The sequence below is a fragment of the Coenobita brevimanus genome, chromosome 8, assembly GCF_032717465.1.
Source record: "Coenobita brevimanus isolate Jiangsu-jjx chromosome 8, ASM3271746v2, whole genome shotgun sequence".
Lineage (NCBI taxonomy): Eukaryota > Metazoa > Arthropoda > Malacostraca > Decapoda > Coenobitidae > Coenobita > Coenobita brevimanus.
In genome coordinates this window covers 26,705,598-26,731,368 of record NC_136961.1, presented here as the reverse complement: position 1 = coordinate 26,731,368, position 25,771 = coordinate 26,705,598, and the positions used below count along the sequence as shown (strand labels likewise).

At 40.7% G+C, this 25,771-nt stretch overlaps 1 protein-coding gene across 1 annotated transcript in view; it reads left to right on the top strand.

Moving 5' to 3' along the window:
• The window catches only part of LOC145407136 (ionotropic receptor 93a-like), a 40,779-nt gene extending 18,038 nt beyond the window's left edge, over window positions 1–22,741 (top strand). Inside the window, exons 4-5 of the mRNA XM_080278157.1 lie at window positions 21,477–21,606; window positions 22,730–22,741. Of these exons, the coding sequence (XP_080134283.1) occupies window positions 21,477–21,606; window positions 22,730–22,741 (142 nt within the window). The remainder of the gene's footprint in view (window positions 1–21,476; window positions 21,607–22,729) is intronic.
• Window positions 22,742–25,771: the final 3,030 nt, after the last annotated feature.

Sequence of the window (25,771 nt, the reverse complement as noted above, 5' to 3'; positions counted from 1 at the left end):
TAAAGTGGCAGCAGATGAGAGGTGGGGTAGGCGGCTGACAGAGAATTTTCAACAGAATAAGAAAATGTTTTGGAAGGAGGTGAAAAGGGTGCGAAAGGGAGAGTCTGGGAAGGAAGAACGAGTAAAAGCCTAGGATGGAAGGATGTTAATTGAGATGGATGCAGTAAGGAAGAGATGGGCAGAGTATTTTGAAAGATTGTTAAATGTAGAGGAGGAAAGGGTGGCTGAGATTGTGGCAGATAGAAGGGTGCAAGGAATAAATGTGTTGGGAGAGTTGAATGATTCTTTGATCACGAAGGAGGAAGTGGAGAAGGCAGTAAAGGAGATGAAAACAGGGAAAGCTGCAGGTATGGATGGGTGTGCTGTGGAATGCCTGAAGGGTGGTGGAGTGAATATTGTTGACTGGTTAGTAAGATTATTGAATGTGTGCTTTGAGAAAGGTATGGTGCCAGTTGACTGGGCAAGTGCTTGTGTGGTCCCGTTGTATAAAGGCAAGGGTGATAAGTATGAATGTACTAGCTTTAGGGGTATAAGTCTGTTGAGTGTTGTAGGTAAAGTGTATGGTAGAGTGTTAATTATGAGAGTTAGAGAGGGTACAGAGGGAGTGATTAGTGATGAGCAGTGTGGCTTTAGGAGAGGGAGGGGATGCGTTGATCAGGTGTTTGCTGTGAGACAAGTGTGTGAAAAGTATTTAGCGAAAGGCAAGGATGTGTTTTGGGCATTTATGGATTTAGAGAAAGCGTATGATAGAATTGATAGGGAGGCTTTGTGGACTGTTTTAAGATTGTATGGACTTGATGGTAGGTTACTAAAAGGGGTGAAAAGTTTTTATGTAAATAGTAGAGCGTGTGTAAGAGTGGGAAATGCTGTGAGTGATTGGTTTCCCGTGAGAGTGGGGCTGCGACAGGGATGTGTGATGTCGCCTTGGTTGTTTAATATTTACATGGATGGTGTTGTAAGGGAGGTGAATGCAAGAGTTTTAGGTGGTCTGAGTCTGGTAAATGTTGATGGAGGAGAGTGAAATCTGAAGCAGCTGCTGTTTGCAGATGATACTGCACTGGTGACTGATTCAGAGGAGAGATTGAGACAGTTGGTAGAGGAGTTTGGAAGGGTGTGTGAAAGGAGGAAATTGAAAGTAAATGAGAATAAGAGTAAAGTGATGAAGTGTACGAGGTTGATAGATGGTAGGGGGATGAATATAGTTTTGAATGGTGAGTTGCTTGAGGAGGTAGATTGTTTTAAATATCTAGGGTCACATGTTGCTGTGGATGGAAGAATAGATGCAGAAGTGAAGTTTAGAATAAATGAAGTAGGAAAGGTGCTGGGAGGAATGAAAAAAGTGTTTTAAATGTCGTTCGCTTAGAATGGATGTAAAGAGAAGGCTGTATGAGGGTGTTGTGGTACCGACTGCATTATATGGGGCTGAAACATGGAATATGGGTGTAGCAGAGAGGAAAAGTTTGAATGTAATGGAGATGAGATGTCTGAGGAGTGTGTGTGGAGTGACGTATGGATCGAGTGCGAAATGATGAAGTGCGAAGGAGAACTGGAGTTGTTCGGGAGATGGCTGGTAGAGTTGAGCAGAGGGTGTTGCAATGGTTTGGGCATATGGAGAGAATGGATAATGAGCGATTGGTGAAAAAGATAACTAGATCTGATGTGAGAGGTGTAAGACTGAGAGGAAGACCACGAATAGGATGGATGGACAGTGTGAAGAGAGCGCTGGATGCGAGAGGGATGTCTGTTGAGCAAGGAAGAGTGGCTGTGCGTGACAGAAATAAATGGAGAGAAATTGTGAATGAATAAGTGATGACGCAGCCCCTGAGGGGATATTCTCCCGCTTTTGGTCTGATCAGCTAGTCAGGTCAGGTGCGGGTAAGGGGATGGGTCTGTTATGATGTGGCAGGGGTAAACCAGTTCTGCTGTCGGGCCCTGCTGTGGATGTCACTGATTGCATTGCGCAGTTGACCCTTGTGCGTTGTGATGCAGTGAGGATCTGTCCGTTCTCCCCTTTGGGGCTAAGATGCGAATAAATGTGTTTGAATGGATGAGTAAATGGAGAGTGAGTCGTCCTGTCTCGGCTACCTCCCTTTCCTTGGGGGAAGCAGCCTAGGTATATATATATATATATATATATATATATATATATATATATATATATATATATATATATATATATATATATGCACACACACACACACACACACACACACACGAGGGGTTTTCAAAAAGTTTTGGCAACAGGGTAATAAAAGAAAAATTAAGAGAGGCAAATTCCACAGATACTCAAGTAATCACAAAATGGCATGTTATTTTCACATTAGCTAACCACATTCGTGAAAAAGTAAAAACATACTTAAAATATTACAAATACATATTAACACTTATCAAAAGACTTTGTTTTCTCTTCATAACCTTCGTACAATGATGATGATTGCTGTATAGATGACGATGATTGCTGTATAATGACGACGATGATTGTAGTGCAGCTCCTACAGTGCCAATATGGTGTGGCAACGACATATTTGGCGGCACTGTAGGTATGCAGTGAGTCTAGTCTGACCCCTCTGATAGGACGCCAGAAGGTTCATGTACGTCGGAAGAATCTGAATCAAGACACAGACGTTGACACTTTGCAGGAGGCGCAGTAATGTCTGCTTTGCAGGTCGAGGGCTGAGGATCTTCAAGTGTTGATGGTTGTTGCTTCATTGATGTTTTGGCAGAAAACTTTGTTATAGGAAGCGGTTTCTTCTTTTTCTTGGCATCATCAAACACGTGCTGCAGAGGTTGAAGGCAGGTTGTTATTCCTCTTGTGACACGAATGTTTCGTTCCATCGAAGGATCGTATTCCATTATCACATCCTTTAACACTTGAGCCTGCTGAAAAACTGCTGCAAATTTCTCAAGTGTCCAAGATGCTGGTTCTGCCTCTTCTAAGTCTTCACCGTTATCATCATCATCAGCTGATGATGATGATTTCAGCATATCAGTGAGTTCCTCGTTGCAAAGGGATGCTCCCTGCCCTTCTATGTGTTCCTCTACTCCCTCCTCTCTTATGTCAGAGAAGCCTTACCCACCAACATCCCTTGCAACATTCAAGATATCCTTGGTTTCTTTATCAATAATGGGGAAGCCCTTAAAATCGTTCACTACCTCACCCCATAATGGTTTCCAACATGCACTGACTGTCTCGGGATTTACGCTATCTACAGCCTAAACAATAAGCATAATTGCACATGCAATTGTGAACTTCTTCCACTGTGATGTTGCAGTCAGGGTCAGTATCCAGTGCAGCACGTAGTCTCCCGAAGGTGAGGTGGGTACATGTAGCCTTAATCCACTTTATTATTCCTTGATCAAGCGGCTGCAATAACGCTGTGGTGATAAGAGGAAGAAACATTTCTTCCACCTTCTCATCGGCGAAGCAGACTGACTGGGGATGCCCAGGAGCATTATCTGTTATGAGAAGGACCTTGAATGGCAATCATTTCTCCTCCAGGTATTTCTTTGCATCAGGAATGAAACACTTATGAATCCATTCGAAGAATAAAATAGCTGTTACTCAAGCTTTTGGATTGTGTTGCCAGAACTCTGGCAAGCAATTTTTGTTTTTGTTCTTAAGGACCCGGGGATTGTTACCACGATAGACTACTTCTGGCTTCATCACATAGCCTGCTGCATTACAACACAACACCAGAGTCAAACGATCTTGATATGCCTTGAATCCTGGTGCTTGCTTAGCACTCTTATGAATGTAAGTACGATTGGGCATCTTCCAAAATAAAGAGGTCTCATCACGGTTGAAAACTTGTTCAGGGAGGTATCCCTTATCTTCTATGAACGTCTTAAATTCATGTGGGAATACCGTAGCTGCAGCAACATTCGTCGATTCACCAGTGATCTTTAAGTTCTTCAAATTGTACCGCTTCACGTAGCTAGCAAGCCATCCTTTTCTTGCCTTAAATTCATTCTGTTCACCCTCAACTCCCTCGCTGTGATGCTGATAGAGGCTTAGCGCTTTTCTCCTCGAGCTGTAGAGCTCGAGGAGACTTGGGACGTTCCTCGTGATCTACGGTCGAGTCTCTCTCTCGGAAAGAAATCAATAAATCTTCTGTGGCAAGGTCAGTGGACCAGACTAAATATTCCGACCTGTAAGCTGTACCTGGGCTACTGTGACACCGCCAATCGCCCCAGTCGCCTGGAAGAAAAAGTGTTGGCACGGTTACGGCTCAATGCCACCATTTTAACACATATGAAACCTTATATGGAAAGACGCTTCCCACCGCACTGTGACATCTGTGATACGGTGTTATCTATCAGTCATATCATCCTGCGTTGTCGGCGATTTATTCGTGAACGTGCTTCACTTATAAATTACTGCGGCGCAGCAGACGTCCCCTTCACCCTGTCCACCATCCTGGGTGATTGGGACATTGTTATGACTGATAAATTGATGGCTTTCTTGAGAGAGACCGGACTGATCAGAGTGATGTGACTTTTTTACTGTGTGGTTATGGTTTTTATCAACTGTAAATATGTATATATTGTAATATTAATTAGGGTTGACAGTTGACATATCTTAAATAGTTCCTCCTCCCACTGATCTATTTCTAATATAGATGTCCCCTACATTAAGCCAAGTTCCTTGCCTGACAGTCACCAGCTGATGAGTGCAAGTGTGCAATATAGGAAGGTATTGGGCACTTGCAGTCGATGGTGGTCTGCTGGGAGAGGTTCTTCACTTATTGTGTAAATTATGTAAATACATTATACTATCCTGCTTAAGTTATTCTAATTAGGGCCGACAGCTGACGTACATGGAAATGTTCCTGACTTGTCTGGTTCCCTTTCATATATCGATGTCCCCTATATTAGGTTGTGCCTCGACTGACAGTCACCAGGTGATGAGCGCAGGTATGTCATGTAGAAAGGCATAACATATCTGCAGTCGATGGTGTTCTGTTAGTCAAAGTATTTTTATCATTAGTTTAAGCCTAGCTATTTGTCTCTGTAGGATTTAGTATAGGTTAGCGATTTGTCTGTTAGGTGATTAGTTTTAGGGTCTTTAGATTAGTTTTTCTTTATAATATAAGGTATAAAAAATATAAAGCCAAGAAAAAAATTTAAAAAATTAAAATCCAAAAAAGTAAATAAAATTAAAATTATATATATATATATATATATATATATATATATATATATATATATATATATATATATATATATATATTTTGTGCATGAAAGTGTGTCTGTATGTATGCATGGAAGTGTGTGTGTGTGTGTGTGTGTGTGTGTGTATGTATATATATATTTGTTTGTATATATATGTATATATGTTTAAATGTATATACATATATATATATATATATATATATATATATATATATATATATATATATATATATATAAATATATTTTTCCGGCCTTAATAACCAGGGGCTTCGGCCCCAATGGTTGATAGGCAAAAAAAAAAAAAAAAAAAAAAAAATCCCGCAAAATTTTCCCATCAAGTGGGACATGTTTCCGTGTCACGTCCTGTAGCCACACGCTTAGCGCTTTCTCTGTCTTTGCAAGCACTTTATCCCTCACCTAGAGAGCATTTTTGCCGTTGTTGGATCAGCAGTAACACTTCTACGAATTTCTGTTTCTTTGTGCTTCAGTGTTTGAATGCTAGATTCATTTTTACCGCCTTTGCGCCCGACTTCAGTCAACGACATTCCACTTTTCAGCATATCTAAAATCTCTATTTTCTCTGCCAATGATAACACCTTACACTCTCTGTTTGGTTTAGAAGGATTGCTTTTATCCTTTACTTGTTTCTTGGGAGCCATTTTTCACTTACACAATAAAAGTACAGTAGAGTTGTATACACGAGGACAACGTCAACGAAAGTAGCCAACCGACTGGTGTTTACAATAAGACTGGGGGAGTGGCGGGAATGTCCGTGAGTGTGGGTACAGTGCTTCCACTGCAAAAATTTTCTTTACCCCAGACAGTTCTGTGAATTACCCTAGATTACCCTAAATCATTACTTCATTCAGCAAATATATATATATATATATATATATATATATATATATATATATATATAAATGATTTCTATTTTATAATAATAATAATAATAATAATAATTATTATTATTATTATTATTTTTGGCTGACAAATATTGGAACTGCATAAGAACAGTATTATGTAAGTCAAAATTACCTTCATGTTAATATTTAGGTATTTCCATACAAATAACAAAAAACAATACTGAACATGTTTGTAGGAAAAAGATACTGCAATATTTTAGTATCAACAGAAACTCCATATGAAGAATGACATAACCCGTGACAATGAATGTGAAGCTTAATTTTTCTTCATGACACCTCTGTTAATCAGTGATACTAATGGGAACACATTTCCTTTGTAAGACTTAATGGCTGTTCTACAGCAACAGAAACGAACCATTTTTCTTTGTGAAATATACTGTTGTGTCTCGTTCACAGCAATAAAACCGGAAGTCCTTATACCCAATCTACCATGCAAGTAAAGACAGAAGTTTTCATATTATGGTTGCATGCATATTTCATGAGTGCATTAAGCTACTATTAATTTAACAGTAATCCAGAGATGGAAGGCAGAACTCCAGTTACCAAATAGGTGCAACATGCTATTTAATGATGTACTGGAACTCGGTTCTCTCCTTAGAGCTGAAGCTTCTTTGCAGTTAAGTGTTGTTCTAAAGGAATGTGAATGTGTCTGATTACCCTAGATTCTATAACTGTACCCCAAATTTTTGCCCAATTACCTTAAAAAATCATTACCCCAAACTCTACCCCAACATAGGCTTGATTACCCTAAAATAGGGTAATTACCCTAAAAGTGGAAGCACTGTGAGAGTATGCTAACTGTAGCAATAAAAGAAGTGTGCGTTGCGGGCCAATTTCAAATTAAGCTACAGTGCATAGTGCAGTATTAAAATAAGTATGACCCACGGAAACTTAAATCCGAGGATGCAAATTCCGAGGATTAATAGGGTCTACTGTGTGTGTGTGTGTGTGTGTATATATATATATATATATATATATATATATATATATATATATATATATATATATATATATATATATCTTAGGGTTTTTTTTTCAAGAATACTCCCCCAGTATCCCTGCTTGTCGTAAAAGGCGACTAAAAGGGTTGGCGGAGGGTTAGTGCCCCTCCCCGGAAATAGTACTAACTAAAAAAAACAAACAATAAGTCTCGGACAAGGACTGACCAAACGATGACGACCAAGGTCCGGACAAAGGACATTGTAATTGGAACTTGGAATGTAAGGGGAGCAAATGATGAGGTGAAAGAGAGAGAGATTGTCCAGGTGCTTGAGGATGCGAAAGTGGATGTATGTGGAATAACCGAAACAAAATGGAGAGGAGAAAGTGTGAGAGAATGGGAGTATAGATGGGGTATATGTGCAGGAGTAGGTGAGAATGAGAGGGCAAAGGAAGGAGTATGTATAGTTGTGAGTAAAAGATGGAAGAGGAGCATAAGACAGTATGGATCATTTGGATCAAGGATTGTGTGGGTAAAGTTGAAAGTTGCAATACAAATGTGGGCGAATTTGTGTGTGTATGCACCAACGCAAGATCGTGCTAGAAGAGTGAGAGAAGAGTTCTGGACAAATGTAGAAGTGTGGATTGAAAAGTTTGGAAGGAATGAGAGTTTTTGATTGGTGATATGAATGGTAAAGTTGGGAATGTGAAGGTGGATGGAATAGTTGGTGAGTGGGGTGTGCCTGCTGAGATAGATGAGAATGGGAGTGCGTTAGTGGACATTTGTGCTGGGAGGGGGTTGGTGATAGCCAATACCCTCTTCAGGCATAAAATGATCCACAGGTATACATGGCGAGTGATGAGAAGGGTGGGTGGTGAACTGAATGAAAGGAAGGCAATGATTGATTATGTGTGTGTGGATGAAAGGATGCGAAGATGTATATTGGATGCAAGAGTTTACAGAGGTTGGGGGAGTGGACTTTCTGACCACTACTTGGTGGTGGCCAGAATTAAAGTTCAAGTAAGATGGAGGAATAGAAGAAGGGAAAGACGAGACGAAGGAGTAGTTGTAAGGAGGGTGGAAAGGTTACAAGAGGATGAGAAAAAGGCAGAGTATAAGAGAGAAGTGGAGGAACGATTGGGCAAATATGAATTGGAGCAGATGGGGGACGTGGAAGGTGTGTGTAGAATATTTACAGAAGAAATATGTGCAGCATGTGATGTGGTGTGTGGAAGGAAGAGAAGACGGAGGGGGGTGCAAGGAACAGCGTGGTGGACTGAAGAGGTGAAACAGGCTGTGGCACAAAAGAAGGAAGCATACAATGAATGGATGAGAAATAGGGGCGTGGAAGAGGTTGAGAGGCGGAAGAGAGAGTTATATGTAGAAAGAAAGAGAGAGGTGAAAAGATTAGTAAGAGAGAGTAAGAAGAGAGTGGATGAGGAATTTGGAAGGAATTTGAGTGTAAAGTGGAGGGACTGTAAGAAAATGTTCTGGAGAGAGGTGAAAAGAGTAAGACAGGGTGGAAGTGAAGTTAGCAGGGGAGTGAAAGATAAAAATGGTAGATTACTAGTGAAGAAGGGAGAAAAAGTGAGCAGATGGAGAGAACACTTTAAGGAATTGTTGAACGTAGAGGATGGAAGTAATGCGAGTATAAGTGGCTGGAGAATGGCTGGGAGAAGGAGGGAGGTGAGAAGACAGGAAGAAATCAGTAGGATAGAAGTTGTGGAAGCAATGAAGAAAGTTAAATCAGGGAAAGCCCCAGGAATTGATGGAGTGTGTGGTGAAATGCTGAAGCATGGGGGAGAGATAGTAGTGGAGTGGATGTGGAAGATGTGCAGATTAGCCTGGAAGGTAGAGTCCCGGAGGATTGGAAGTCAGTTATAATTATTCCCTTGTACAAAGGAAAAGGGGAAAAAGAAGTGTGTGGTAATCATAGGGGCATCTGTCTTCTTAGTATAATAGGAAAAGTGTATGGTAGGATACTTATTGACAGAGTTAGAGAAAGAACAGAGAAATTAGTTGGAGAAGAACAGGGAGGCTTTAGGAAGGGAAGAGGTTGTGTAGATCAGATATTCATTCTCAGATCTTTAGTGGAAAAGTTTCTAGAGAAGGGAAAGAAGTTGTATGCGGCTTTCATGGATTTGGAGAAAGCATATGACAGGGTGGATAGACTAGGATTGTGGAAAGTGTTAAGAATATATGGAGTAGATGGGAAGTTGTTGAATGCTGTGAAGAATATGTACAATGGTGCGAAGGCTGCAGTGCGTGTGGATGGTGAACTAAGTGAATTTTTCTCTTTGAAGGTTGGGTTGAAACAGGGATGTGTCATGTCTCCATGGTTGTTCAATCTGTACATGGATGGGGTAATAAAAGAGGTACAAGGTAGGGTAGTGGATGTTGGAGTGGCCATGGTGAGAGAGGATAGTGTTTGGAAACTCCCTGTACTGTTGTTTGCAGATGATACTATGTTTTTGAGTGAAGACAAAGGGGAGCTGCAAGGCTTGGTGGATGAGTTTGAGAGAGTGTGTAAGAAACGGAATCTAAAGGTGAATGTAGGGAAGAGTAAAGTGATGGTCTTTGAGAAAGGTGAAGTCAGTGAATGTACAGCGAGGCTGGATGGTGGGGAATTGGAAAATGTGAGTACGTTTAAGTACTTGGATAGTGTGATGAGTAAGGATGGAGGTTTGGAGGGTGAAAAGCTTGAAAGGGTACAGCAGGGAAGAAAGGTTGCTGGTTCTTTGAAAGCAGTGATAAGAAACAGGGAAGTGAGCATGGAAGTGAAAAAGTTACTACATGACAGTATTGTGATACCAACTCTAACGTACGGAAGTGAAGCTTGGACGTTGTTGGAAGGACACAAGTCAAGAGTGAGAGCAGTGGAAATGAGTCATTTAAGAGGAGCCTGTGGAGTCACATGGAGAGACAGGCTGACGAATGAGGATATAAAGCAGCGTTGTGGTGTTGATGTGGATGTGATAGGAAGCGTTATGAGGAACACTCTGAGGTGGTTTGGCCATGTGGAGAGGATGGAGGATGAAAGACTGACGAAGAGAGTGTATGTGAGTGAGGAGGAGGGGGAAAGAGGGAGGGGGAGGCCGAGGATGAGATGGAGGGATGGGGTGGAGAGGTATATGAGAGAGGGGAGTGTGAGTTGGGAGCAGGGGAGTGAAATGGCGGGGGACAGGGCGACTTGGAGGCGATTTGTTTGTGGCCACCCCAAACGGGATTGAGGCGTCTGGCAATATATATATATATATATATATATATATATATATATATATATATATATATATATATATATATATATATTTACTATATATATATCTATCTATCTATATACCTAGGCTGCTTCCATCAGGAAAGGGAGGTATATATATATATATATATATATATATATATATATATATATATATATATATATATATAGATATGTGTGTGTGTGTGTGTGTGTGTGTGTGTGTGTGTGTGTGTGTGTAATTTGTCCATTAGTATTTTTTTTTCTGAACTCAGCTGCCTATCTAAATATCTCTTATCATATCTGGAAAATGGAAAACGTTATTTTCACACTTTAGACGAATTTCTCCATTATTTTAAGGTGAGTGATTGCCACTACCTTTGGCTCATTTCTCCATTAACTTATCCAACTAATGCGCAGTCCCACATCTTTTCCAGCCTTAAAACAAACAGCTTGCAAAACTCCTTATCACTGCCCATGACTGCATTGGAGAGAGCTCCAACATACCTGACCTTTTTCTTACTAGTAAGCCACCTACGTACACTGTCAATCTTTCGTCTCCACTTGACCTTCGATCCCAGCTTAATCTCAGCAACCTGTCCTGTCAACAATAACAGCTGTGGACGCACTCATTTGTAGGCATCATCGTCTGTTTCACAATTGACGAGTTAGTCACGGACTTTGATTGACCTTGGGCAAAACCAAACATAATACTCCCTGCCATCCGTTCCCACCAGTTCATCAGGCAGGCATTCCAGTAATCTGAGTAGGCCTAGTGAGTTTTAGGTGAAAGTAAACAAATTTGTTATAGCTTCTTAAGTAATAACGAAGATAATAACATATGCTAATTATCACTCTCAATACATCTGGATGTAATGAGAAGCTGTGTATCAGAAGTATGCAGTTCAACTTAGAACTAATAACCCGATATCAGACAACTGAAATGTGTCAGTGACAGCACACAACACAATCAGTTCAATCAGTTGTTTTTCGCAGGTGGCGTGAGGTAGCGAAGTATAAGTTATAGATTTTAATGTTGAGCCACTAGTACATTACCTTCATAGATTTAGTTGGATAAATGTAACTGAAATGTCGTCAATATCATAACTAAATTTTGTGACTTATGAATTTTGGGTCATGTAAAAATTAGCATCTTACCCTTCCCAGTTATGCTTACACCCTCCTTCCACACTGAACCTCGCGTACCTTGCATCTCCTCCCTCTTTTCACTAATGGAGGAGCCAGTGGCGCAGTGGTTAGCATCTTTGGCCAACAGTTGGAAGAGCCCAGGCTTAAGACAGGGGCTAGTCACACTTTTGGATGAAGTTTTTTTTTTTTTTCCTGTCCTTGTCTATTCGGACCTATAATTTGGGTCTTACAGACCATCGCCTTGTGGAAGGTTGAGACTTAGCAAAAACTGATTGTTTGCCTTAATGATGCTCATATAGTCGATGAGCAGTAATCTGAGCCTTCTTTTCCGACCATTGCCAATTGGACCACCCGTGCGGTGATTATAGTGACTACAATAAGTTAATGTGGTTATTGACCAGAGGCAGCTAATATAAGGAACTAAGCAATATTTTCAAAGAATGCTGACATCAAAAGCAAAGTAAATTAATTAAACCTCTCACTCACAGTAAGTTTCAATAAGTTTCTTGTTCCACAACACATCGGCCTTCTCCTCTCCCACCCACCCGCTGCACACTCCAAAAAAGTGCATTCTCGGCTTATTTTCGCCACCCAAATATATTTATTTTGCCACAAAACCTACATATTCCTATTCGTCGATGTTTGTTCTACATGGTTACCAAAAAAAGAAAGAAAACACAAAAAACACACTATACATACATTAAGGCAGTGTGAATAAACATTTGGGAACATTCATCTCACTTCCCAACATCATAGTTTGAATGTTTCCTAACATACCTCTACATATTATTCACAATTTGAAAGTGAATTTTATTAGCTTTCGAGTGGTCTGGTTGGCACTTTGATACTAGGTATGGTATTCGAGTAATAAGCGAAAAAGTAAAACCTTTTTCTGACAGACAACAGTTTTTATTCGGGGAGCTCTAGCGATAAACTTCTCTCTGCAGTGTCATGCTTTTATTTCATCATCTTATGCAGATTTTCATGAGCTTTCACAGGATATAATCAGAGTTCTCCTACACCTCAAAGTTATCGAGAAACATGCAAAAAACTACGGTGTACCCACCCACATGCTGAACCGCAGTAAGCCATGGTCGCTTATGGTATTTTCCCATAGCGCACAAACATTTTTATGCTTGCTAGGTATGCATTTCTTGGTTTAGTCCAATTACTATTGTAAAATTATATCCGGTTTTCTTTATAGTCCTCTCAGAAACAACACATGAACACTACACCTGTTGCTAGCAACTGAAACTGAAACTGTACTTATTTTCCTGCCATTTGTGTTTATGTAAATAACAATATATATATATATATATATATATATATATATATATATATATATATATATATATATATATATATATATATATATACTGATATAAAGATAGGCAAATAGTTGAAAAAAAGAAATAAATCACTTACTTGCTCCAGTGGCGATGCTGTTCCTGCAGAACCAGATGTGAGGAGTTTTGTACTGTGTGTGGGTGTGGGTGAGAATGTTTGAGTATGTGTGTGTATCTGTGTGGGGGGGGTGTCTGTATGTGTGTGTGTGTGTGTGTGTGTGTGTGCTCCACTAGTGAAGATATCGGTCAGCAAGGTGCTGCTCAAAACAATCACCCATGCAAAGCTGCACATCACATACAGGACACATGTTTCTTGTGTCCTTCCTCACTTCCAAACTGAAGCACAGGGTACACCTGAGCCTCTTCCCATTGCGGATCCTCACCCGCTGGTGGCCCAGAGTGTGGTCCAACCTGACACCATCGTCAATCACATGACAACTCTTGGTTGGTTGCCCTGTCGCTTCCTGGTCCTGTTGTACATGAAGGGCAGCTGCAGGCCCAGGCATGGGTTCTCCCGACGGACCAGCAACTGGAGGTGGTGGCATTGCTGGCACCCGTGGTGGTCCTCATGCAGGCAGTGCTGGTGGCAGTGCTGGCACCCATTGTGGTCCTCCTGCAGGCAGTGGTGGTGGTGGTTGCGGTTGCACCCGTCCTGGTGCTGGTACCAGTGCCTCCTGGTTCCATGTCTTTGTGGTGCTGGCCCTCAGGTTGAAAGGTCTGGGGCATGGTGGATTACATGACCAGATGCGGGCCAATCCTCTTCACGGAAATGCAGAAGATCATAGATGATCTGCTCCACAAATTAGAGAAGAGTTACTGTCCTGTGTCTGTACTTCTTGTACAAGACGAACACATTAAAGTGTGCCACATAGAAAAAATAGGTGATCTTCTTCATCCAATTGACGGTTCGCTGTTGGATGGGGTAGTACTGGATCATCTGATCGAAATGATCCACTCAACCCATGTACCTGCTGTAGTCCTCCACGATGACTGGCATGTTGACAAACTTCTCTGCATAGGTTGTCCTCCCATCATGACCCTGCAGCTTCCCTCAAACCCTCTTTGGAATAGTGTCGGTGCTGTGGAAAGTGGAGACTATGTTGACGATGTGCTTGTCCTTCCACAGCAACACGTGCACATTGTCCTTATGCCTGTATAACATGCTCCCCTCGGGCAGGCTCTTAGCCCTGGCAATGGCCTGCAGATGGTGTGGCACTCCTCTAGGCATCCGTAGGATCCCACACACATAGATGCCTGCAGTGGAGAGTTGTTCACACAGGGCTACAGAATTGAAGTAGTTGTCCATGAACAACTTGTAGCCCTAGTCCTTCAGTGGTTCCACAAGGCGCCACATGGTGTTCTTGAGGGTCCGCTGCACCCCAGTGTAGACCTCGAAGTTCTAGATGTACCCCGGGGACAACTCAGCCGTGCAGGTCGTTGCTCCTCCATTAGTGCCTGATGGTTGGGATGTGCACATCCCCCATGAATAGGTATAACCCCAGAGACATGGCCATCTCCTCCTCATTGCAGGAGAACCAAGCATCCAACTGGGTTTCCAGGAATGTGCATACTGGTTGGTCTCCACGGTCAGATAGGACAACAACTTGCGACTGAAGAAGATCTGGAAAAACTGCAACAGAGTTGTTGGGATATCCACCTTGATTCCTGGGGAGCCAGTGAATGGGCTGTTGTTCGGTGTGAATGGGCCACTACTCCACCTGGGATCATCTTCAGCGACGGTGGTGGCAGAGACACTGGGTCGGCCTTCTGACACCCTTCATCCTGCCCTCCGACCCCTTGGCCATCCCCTGTTGCCAGGCAGCAGACCATGGGAGCCTAGTCTAGGAGGGGACGGCTTGGACAAGGCTGAAGACAAGACAGATGGCTCCAGGGACACCATTCTCCTCGGCCTGGCCAGCGAAGATGTCACCATATCGTCCTGCACAGCAGACTTGGGTGGAGGGGCTGGCAACACACATGATGGCACAGCTTCTGGTGACACTGGCTCGGCAAAGAGGTCAGAGAAGCCTGGAGATGGAGAGTGGAAGAAGACAGCACTAGGACTGATACGTCCTAAAGGTAGCAAGTGCTCCGCAGTCGGTCCCACCACCGATGGTAGTGTTTACCCCATCAGTGGAAGACACCGGGGCAGCTCCACTGGAAAGCAGGGGGGCGGGATCTCAATCCATTCCTCCACCCCAGACCTGTCGCTATCACTCTCACTCTCCATCTCAATCTCGTCTGGGAGCTTCTGCCACTACTTTGGTGCCAACCCCCACTGCAAGTGTCAAATTCGTTTTGTAGCAAGCCAACTGGAGAACAACTATGCTGTGCTAGGGTTGTTTGTTGAAATAAAGCAATCAATGTATTGTATTCACTGCCAGCCAAGAACTTTGCTTGACAATGGCATAATGCAAAGGATTCATGATATACAAGGATGTCCTTGACAAACATCATCTGCTAGACCTGAGTTAGCACACAGGTAGCGAACACCTACGTGACCTATGGAACACGTGCAGGTACTGTTGTGTGAAAGTATGTTGTTTTCCTCATAAATTGATAATTTGCTTATGTCTCATAAGGAAAAAAAAAACGTAAACAGTGCACTGCATGCTCATAATTAAATTATCGTCTGCTAGCCCGCCACCTGCCAGCTATTTTTGGCCCTCTGGGTCACCCCAGTGCTGGCCATTTTTTGACCTTTTTTTTTTTGGCTAAAATGATAGATTTTAACGTGGAAACAATGAATTTCGCCATTAAAATGCTCATTGAGGCTCAAAAATGAGTTTTATTGAGTCCTGCATACTCGTGTACAGGTATAGCTGCTCTCTCATGCTCACCACGTCCGTGAGAGAAAGCCGTTTTCTATGTAAGGTATACTCAGGTATTTATGCTGGGAAGGTATAGCAATGTTCAGTACACTTTTCTGATCACTTATTACTTCAGCATCTGTCACAATTTGCGTCTTTCTCGCTGTGAATGCATTATCTTACACTTACTTGAAGATAGGTACAACCTGACTTCATTACGAAAAAGTCTTGGCACTTACAAGAAAGTATTTACAACTTGATTTCACTATATAGTCCTGACACTTACAAGAAAATACTTACAACTTACACTTACATGAAAATATTTACAAAATGCCTTCACTATGTACAGCACTGGGTGAGGCACACAGGCAGAATGAGGCAAAGTGAGCGTGAGGGGGGGAGCAAGCGCGTGTATGGCCTTGACAGCCTGGGGGATGGTAGAGGAACAGTTACTCTCATACCTGCCAGTTTTTACCCGCGGATCTTGAAAAATGCGGTCACAGTGAAGTTTTTTATTTTAGACCATTTTAAAACGGCACTGGCCTGACCGCAGCATTATGTCACACTGTTTTAAAATGGCACTGGCACGCGGCAGGCTAGACCTGAGTTAGCACACAGGTAGCGAACAGCTACATGACCTACGGAACACGTGCACGTTCTGTTGTGTGAAAGTATATTGTTTTTCTCATAAATTGATAGATTTGGTTGTCTCGTGAAAAAATGAAAAACGTAAACAGTGCACTGCATGCTCGTAACAAACTCTCGTGTGCAAGACAGGTAGCACTACCTTTGCACTAACTCGGGTATAGCAGACGATATTTTCATTATAAGGATGCAGTGCGCTGTTTCTTTTTTTTTTTTTCTCATGAGACATAACCAAATCTATCAATTTATGAGTACACCAATATACTTTCATACAACAGTACATGCACGCGTTCACGTAGGAGTTCACTACCTGTGCGCTAAGTCAGGTCTAGAAAAGAATATTTTTATCACAAGCACGCAGTGCACTGTACCCCTTTTTTCTCACATTAGACATAAACACATCTATTAATTTATGAGTAAACCAATGTACTTTCACACAACAGTACATGCACACGTTCTGCAAGTCACGTAGGAGTTTGCTACCTGTGTGTTAACTCAGGTCTAGCAGACGATAGTTTTATTACGACCACACGGTGCACTGTGTCCTTTTCTTTCATGTTAGACATAACCAAAGCTATCAATTTATGAGTAAACCAATATACTTTCACACAACAGTACATGCATGTGTTCTGTAGGTCATGTACATGTTCGTTACATGTGTGCTAACTCAGGGTTAGCAGACAATATTCTTATTACGAGGACATGCAGAAATTTTTACGTTTTTATTATTTTCACATTAGACAAAATCAAATTATCAGTTTATGAGAGACACATTATATTTCACCACTACAGTACAAGAACATGCTCTGTAGGTCACATGTACAATATCTCAGGTATCGCAGACGATATTTTCTGACGAGCATATGGTGCACTTTTTATGTTGTATATTTCATGAGACATAACTCAATCTATCAATTTATGAGATACACATTATATTCTCTGCATTATGGTATATGAACGTGCTCTGTAGGTCACATGTGCACTACCTCATATCTTGCAGACAATAATTTGTTACGAAGACCTGATGCACTGTTTACGTTATTTCACACAAGCACATGATATATACAGTATATATCAATATAATACTCATAGTTATTTATTTCACACAACAAGCATACAGAATAAATATAACAATAATAATGACAATCCCTAAAACTCCTCCATTTTATTCCATTCCTGACATCAGCGTGCCATGGCAGTAGGACAAACGTGACACATGCCCTAGCCAATATTTTGTTATGTACACTCGTTGCACTGTAATCCTATTTATTGCACTTTAACACTATCAAAGATATATTAGTATAAAACAATGATTTCATCAGCACCTCGGTAATTATTTCATTCATGACAACGTCATGTCTTGACTATATGGCAGTTTCCCGGCTCCCCCTAAGCTGCTGCATGTGTTTCACCATTTCCTTGCACACTAGGTATTGTACACTGTATTCACATGATTCACTGCCACTATTTTTAACCCTTAACCGCAGGGGGTCAGTTTCGTGATGCTTGGGAGCAAGGGATCATACCTTGGGGCGTCACTTTTGTGATTCTGTGTTATTTTGAATTCACCCGGGCTTTCAAGTGGTGGCTTGTATCATCTATCAGTACTGCCAATGTCGAACAGTAGTCAGCACTCCTAATCTCATCTGTACTCCCATCCATTGTTGACAATATAGTTATTTCTCCCTGTTCTTGACTCCCCTCCCTACCTCCCCTTCATTACCCTCTCCTCTCGCCTGCCCGGCCGTGCTACGCTAAGTAAATCTTCCCTGGAATTTTTCACTGATTTCATCCATTTAAATAAGCTCTATGCCCTATTCTTATACCAAATAATATATACAAAAAAGAAATAAGGTAAGTTATAGTGCCATACACATGGAATTGGCTAATTATCACCTGACAACACCTCACGTGCACTCGTTCGCTAATTTTCGTTGTTTATTTCCCCTTGAAATATGCCGTATAAGCTATTCTCGTAATAAAAATATATATAAGAAAGGAAGGGAGAAGCCTAAGTGATATTTACATTCACCTGGAACTACCTAATTTATTATGTATTTTCTAGATTTCCTGCCAATCATTTCATAGCATATATATTAGCAGCTATCACCAAGCTGACATTGGCAGCATTGCACTCCCCCTAGGCAGGCCACCACACTGTATTCTGTGCTAAGTAAATCTTCCCTGGAATTTTCCACTGATTTCATCCATTGAAATAAGCCCTATGCCCTCTTCTTATATCAAATAATATATACAAAAAAGAAATAAGGTAAGTGATAGTGCCATACACCTGGAATTGGCTAATTATCACCTGACAACACCTCACGTGCACTCATTCGCTAATTTTCGCTGTTTATTCCCCCTTGAAATATGCTGTATAATCTATTCTCGTCATAAAAATATATAGAAGAAAGGAAGGGAGAAGCCTAATTGATATTTACATTCACCTGGAACTACCTAATTTATTATGTATTGTCTAGATTTCCTGCCAATCATTTCATAGCGTATATATTAGCAGCTGTCACCATGCTGACATTGGCAGCAGTGCACTCCCTCTAGGCAGGCCAGTGCACTGTATTCAGTTTACTGTCGTCTTTCAAGGTGAAAGCACGTCGGATTCGCGCCTGTCCAATTCTGCTGCTTTTTTGCCCCATGCAAAAGGCCCTGTGACTTCTACCCCCTACTAAACCTCATGTGGAAAGGGGTAAAGGGCTAAGTTACTCCTGTGGAACGTGAACTGGCTAATTTGTCAATGAAAATGATAGACAGTGACTATGATCTTTCTGGTGAGTAAAACAGTGCAAGTGAAAATGTAAATAATGTGTAAACAGCAAGTGAAAGCAATGAATGTATACATAATGAACAGTGGAAAATAGTTTTATAAGTTACTGCAAGTGACAGTGATAACACAGTGTAAATAAAATAGAAATGTAAATAATGTAAATAAAACAGAGAATGTAAATAGAAATGTAAATGAGTAGTAATATAAGAATACGAGTATATATACTAGGAGTAATGAAAGTGAAAGTTTCACTCTAGCATGTATGAATCCTATGAGTTATGAAAGTGAAGGTGAAAGGGACAAATTCACTCTCAACTCTAGTATACAGGACGAGAAAGTGAATGCTACGTATTTTACTGAAAGATAAATTGAATGCCTACAGTGACAATTAACTACTATTACTGAAGGAAACTTATGGATAAAGACTGTAGATATATATAAGTGTTATCTAGTAATAGAAATCTAAAGTGTGAGTGTTTTTATGAGTAATAAATGACAGAACACCAACAGCGAACGATTGCAAGTGGGAAGGTCATACGCGCTCGTAATTTTCATTGCTTTCACAGTTTTTTTTTTTTTGGAGTATGGATTCCAAACTATTTGAGAATCATAGAATAGTGTTTCTAGTGATAATATCAGGCTGTGGTAATCACAGTACTGGTTGTCGGGAAGTGTAAAGTGAAGACTTCATTACCCAACTTCAGAGGTCTCCACAAGTCCTACGGTACTCAACGAAGGCTCAACAAACATCCCAGGAGAAAGCTGAAGGTATTTGCCATAAGCATATTTAATTTTAATATTCTAGGACTAATAACTGATTTTTGGCAAATATTTTTAGAGAGTCCATCGGAACGCAAATATGCCTGCGGGACATGCAAGTCAAAGCAAAACAAGCCTGCAGTTTAGGGGTTAATTGTTGAATGCTTACATTTGGTGCAGGGTAGAGGCAGTGTACTTCTGGGGCAAGGGTTAGAAACAGTAGCACAATCTTTGTTGGCCCAACGGCTGATAACAGCTAGGAACACTTCACAAACACCTAATTTCCTATTGCAAACATCATCTCTAATCACAGTACTTCCCCAAATCTAAACATAAGCACTACTGGTATAGTGAATTATGTTGCATGACCGGGACAGGGGTAACAGAGGAGCTAAAGGGACAAGGGACTGTGCACTACCTTCCCGCTGACAGTTCGTGTGGTACTGAAAAATCTTCATGCACTGTAGCAGGTATCGGGACCCACTTTTGCCAGCTCATTACTTTTGACAAGAGCCGGGCAAGCTATGATGCCTCCAGAAATGATGCAAATCAACCAAAATTTTTTGTGTGCGTGAATTTTTAAATGGTTTTCTGACGCAAAATTCATCACTGTGCATTTATGAGGAAAGACCCTAATGACGCCAAACGCATCATTGTGTACGTTGGGGTTAAATGACATTCATGCATCATATACCATATAAGAATTATTTTAACCTCCCTAGTCCATATTCCTTGCCTACACCTAACAGAAGCTTTCACACAAAAGCCCTCAAACAGTCTTTTTTTAAACCCCCATCCCATTCACTTTCTTTGTACTTCAAATTCCTCTGTATATTTCACTCCTGTCATAATTTATTGATGAAAAGAAAATCTCGATGAAATCTTACAAAAAAATATTCAGCAGTGCATAATCAGAAGCAGTACTTGGAGAGTACAAAACCCACACCCACCAATCTGCCTAAGAACCAAGTCTTAGACTTGCCCCATAACCTATTGCTCTTAAAATTTTACAAAATCTTGCATGCCTGGCCCTTAATTGTTTCAACTGATCTCTTCTGCGACCTCATCATTTGACTGATTCTTCCTAAAATCGAATCACTTTATCCTTGCCTTACCCTGATTCCCCCGCTTCGAATTTGGTCTATATCAGATGAAAACAATTCAAGTTGACCTTGCCATCTAACCCTCTACAAAGTAGGCTATAGTCGAAATCTGATCAAAAGTGTTTTAGTTACATTGTTCATTCAGAAACATGTGGACCAAAATTTGATCAAACCCTGTGACCTTAACATCTGATCGAGTGTTCTCAAAATTTAATGCATTCTTCTTGTATCACCCTCAATATTTCCATTACATTTAAACAGACTTTTAATAATTTTTTAATTGACCATCCCAGGTCAGTTTTTGTCTTATCCTTGTTATCTTGACCTTTTTTAACCTGTCGTTAAAAATGCACCTTTATCTGCCCCTCAACACTCCCATAAACTTTGATTTGAATTTTGAGTTCCACATTATGTGATGGAATTCTTACTCTCCTGTTTTCTTTTTCTTCACACATTCATCACGTCTTGTGGAATCTATATTTTGGAAACCTGATGGCTTTTCATCACGTAAATTTACATACACTCTAGAATTCGAACGAAATGGCCATCGGGCATACACTGTGGGTAAATCGCCGACGAATAGATTAAACCTACTTACCAATTTTGTTGCAGGTGCAGAGCATTGGTGGAATTCGGACTCTATGACAGATGGGTAAAGTTCTCGCTGCCTAACACCTCGTCCTGCCTCAATGCACCCAGAACCATCACCGTCACCAACGTCCTCTCTCTCAGCAACTTTAGGGTAACAAACCATCCTACTGGATTACAGAATCAGAGAATAATAAGTCACAATAGGGCATGTGATCATTTTTTCAAAGCATGCTCCCCTCAGCTAGTCCGTTTGCAACTTTTGAATGCCATATTATATTTCACCATTCTCATGACTACTTTTGTTGGCCTTTACAAATTTTTTCTGTGTTTTTGTTATCTTTTATACGTTTTTATGTGTGCTTTCGTTATCTTTTATACAGACATCTGTTATTATTGTTAAATTCAAGTAACCGCTTTTGTTATCTTTCATGCATTCTTGTGGCAACTTTTATCCTTATACATTCTTGTGGCAACTTTTATCCTTATACATTCTTGTGGCAACTTTTATCCTTATACATTCTTGTGGCCTCTTTTGTTATCTTTTAAATATTCATCTGTGTGCTCTTCTTATCTTTTATTCATTCTTGTGTGCACTTTTGTTCTTATAATAATATCTTGTAGCTGCTTTTATCTTTTATACATACTTTTATCCGCTCTTGTCTTTTATACATTCTTGCATATGTTTTCTGTATCACTTTTAAAACTTACATAATTGCATCAGTAACAGAATATTACTGAGTCAAAAGCAAAGAATGCTTTTCTAGGAATGGAAAAGGATTGGTAACAAACAGGAATACATGGCTGCCAAGCAAAGAGCTAGAAAAAAGGCATATAGGGGAAAATCAGAGTCTCAAAGACTTACTGGAATAACCCATATTCCATTGAAAAAAAGAACATGGTACGTAAGGTGGTAAATCAGATGAGGAGGGAAAACAGGGATATAAGTGAGCAAAATGTGAAGAATGATGAAGTAAAGGGAGTGGTGGACACTGATGAGAGTAAAGACATCTAGAGAAGGCATTATAACTGGTTGCTGAATGAGGAGTTTGACTGGAACAGGGAGGGTGTTGAGTCAATAGATCCAGTGTTTTGTCCCGTGACCTTTGATTGATGCTGCTATGTGAGCAGTGCAATAAGCAGGATGCAGTTGGGAAAGGTGACAGGTGTGTCTGTGTTGACTGCTGAAATGCTGAAGGCCTCAGGAGGCTTCAGGGGATACAGGAGTGGGTTTACTTACTAATTTGATAACTACGATTATATGTGTGTTGTCTCAGGTGACCGGCTGAAGTGCGTGATTGTAAATGTGTACAAAGGGAAGTCGATGTCCTGTAAAGAGATGTTATAAAGACAGAACTTTTTGGCAGGATAATGAAGGTAATGGAGGGAGTCCTAGAAGGTGATTAGGGAAGAGTGAATGCTGATGAAATGCAGTTCGCGTTTATGCCAGGCAAAGGGACTGCTGATGCCTTATTCACTGTTTAAATGCTTCAGGGAAAATGCATAAGGAATGAAAGGGAGCTGTAGTTTGTTTTTGGTGATATGGGCAATGAGAAAACTTGGTATCGAGGACTGGCAAGTTGGAGTGGTTATGTCTATGTATGTGGGTGCTCGCACTCAGATGACAGTGAACAGAGATTTGAGTGATGAGTTTTCCGTGAATGTTGACGTTCATCAGTCTTAAGCTCCTTATTGTTTGTCATGGTGCTTGAAGCTCTCTCACAAGACTTGATTCCCATGGGAGATTTTGTGTGCTGATGACTAGATGTTAATTACTGAGAATGAAAGGGGGGCGGAGGAAAGGTTTAGGAAATGGAAAAACGTAATGGGGCACAAGGGTTTGACAGTAAATGAAGATAATACAAAAGTGATGATACTGTATCTAAGGCTGGTGGCAGTACTGTCAAGGCAGAGGGAATCTCTATGTGCGGTTTGCCGCAAGTGTATGTGAAGTAACTCCATATCGAGCAGTATTTGTGATAAGTGGGTGCATAAGACATGAAATGGTATTAGAGGTAGACAGAAATAATGCTGATTTCGTGTTTGGTGTGTCGGGGAGAGCGTGTAAAGAATGTCAGGCATGAAAGGATTGATCATCCTGGTGAATGTCTTGAGTGTGTGGAAGAATTTTGTTATATGAGATTCAAGTAATGTGCTGGTGAGGGGGCTGGAGCTAGCTGTGTGGCTAGGGCTAGGATTGGTTGGAAGAAGTCCAGGGAGATGTTGCCTTTCCTAGCACTGAGAGGGCTCTGCCTCCGTTCTAAGGGATATTTGTATGCTGCATGTGTTACGAGTGTAATGGTGTATGGTAGTGAGATCTGGGCAACAAAGGAAGAGGATATTCGTAGACTCAAACATACAGAAATGACTATGATTAAATGGATGTGTAATGCATCCTTGAATGCGAGGCTTGGTTGGGGCTAGGGTTACGATTGAAGAGTAGCCAGAATGGAAGGATTAGAGTGTATTGGTTTTGTGTTGAGAAGGGGTAGACTGAGATTGGTTTGAGGACGTACAGAGGATGGAGAATGAGTGTTGGTGTGTAAAAGTGAGAAGTGTTAACACTGGGGGCAGAGTTGTGTGAGACAGTATCATCTGCAAACTAGAAAGCACTCAGAGAGCACGCACACTTGGCAAGAGTGGACCACCTGGTTGCAGGATTTGGCTAACGTGGCAACAGAACGCGCCAGTGTGTGTGTGTGTGTGTGTGTGTGTGTTCTTACCTAATTGTTCTTACCTAATTGTATCTTTACAGGAATGAGTCAAGCTCGTACTGTCCCGTGTCTTAAACCATATTTATCGTACATATCCTTAAATTTGTGAATTGTTTTGGCACACACTATTTCATTCGGTCGTGCATTCCATTGATCAATTGCTCTGTTTGGGAAACTGAATTTCCTTACGTCTTTATCACCTCTTCTTATGCAGTTTTTTGCAGTGTCCTCTTGCTGATGCTTCTCCATATGTTAAGTAATCATTTATGTCTATTTTCTCCTTCCCTGATATGCACTTATATAGCATTATCATGTCACCTCTTTTCCTTCTCTCCTGTAGTGTTGGTAGATTCAGTTTATTTAGTCTTTCTTCGTAGCTTAGGTCCCTTAAGCTTGGTATCCATCTTGTAGCGGCCCTTTGAACTTTTTCAATCTTGTCTATGTGCTTTTTGAGATGAGGACTCCAGACTACTGATGCATATTCCAGGGTTGGTCTAATGAATGATGTTATTATCCTTCTTAGCATGTCTTCATTTATGTATGTGAATGCTATTCTCATATTTGCAAGCAGTGTATACATGTTCCGTACCTTCTCAGTGATGTGGTCAGCCGAAGATAGTCTGTTATTGATGATCACACCTAGGTCTTTCTCTCTTTCTGATGTGTATAGGGTTTTATTTCCTAACTTATAATCCCAATCAGGTCTTTTTCCACTTTTACCAAACTTGATTACATGACACTTGTCCACATTGAATTCCATTTGCCATGTACTACTCCATTCATGAAGTTTATTTAATTCTTCTTGTAGCTCTTTACAAGAGTCTGTGTTAGTAATTCTCCTTTGTATTTTTGCATCATCTGCAAACATATTCAGATAGCTTTCATTTCCAGTGTTACTGTTTATATCATTTATATACACTAAAAACATGATTGGTGCCAGCACTGAACCCTGTGGTACTCCACTAGTCACTTCTTTCCATGATGAGTAGTTTCCTCTTAGTACTGTTCTCATTTCTCTTTTTATGAGAAAATCTTGCATCCAACAAAACAGTTTGCCTCGAATTCCTCCTTGATGGTACAGTTTCCATAAAAGCCTTTGGTTCGTACTGTGTCAAAAGCTTTCTTGAAATCCAAATAGATACTATCCACCCATCCCTCCCTTTCCTGTATTGTGTTTGTTACTCTGTCATAGTAGCTCAACAGATTAGTAACACATGATTTTCCTTTTCTGAAACCAAACTGTCTTTCTGTTATAATACTGTGTTCTTCTAGATGAATTACCCAAGCTTTTCTTATAAGCTTTTCTAATACCTTGCTTACAACACTGGTCAGTGATACTGGTCGATAGTTGAGTGGATTTTGTCTATTTCCTTTCTTGAATAAGGGGACAATATTTGCTTTTTTCCAAATATCAGGTAGTTTACCTTGACTTAAGGATTTCTTGAAAACTAAAAATAATGGTTTACTTAACTCCTTTGCATATTCTCGTAGTACCCAACATGAAATTTCATCAGGACCACTTGCTTTTCCTCTGTCTAATCTACTTAACTCCTCCCGTATTACTTTTTCTGCTATTTGTATATCTGGTAGTATGTGTGAACATGC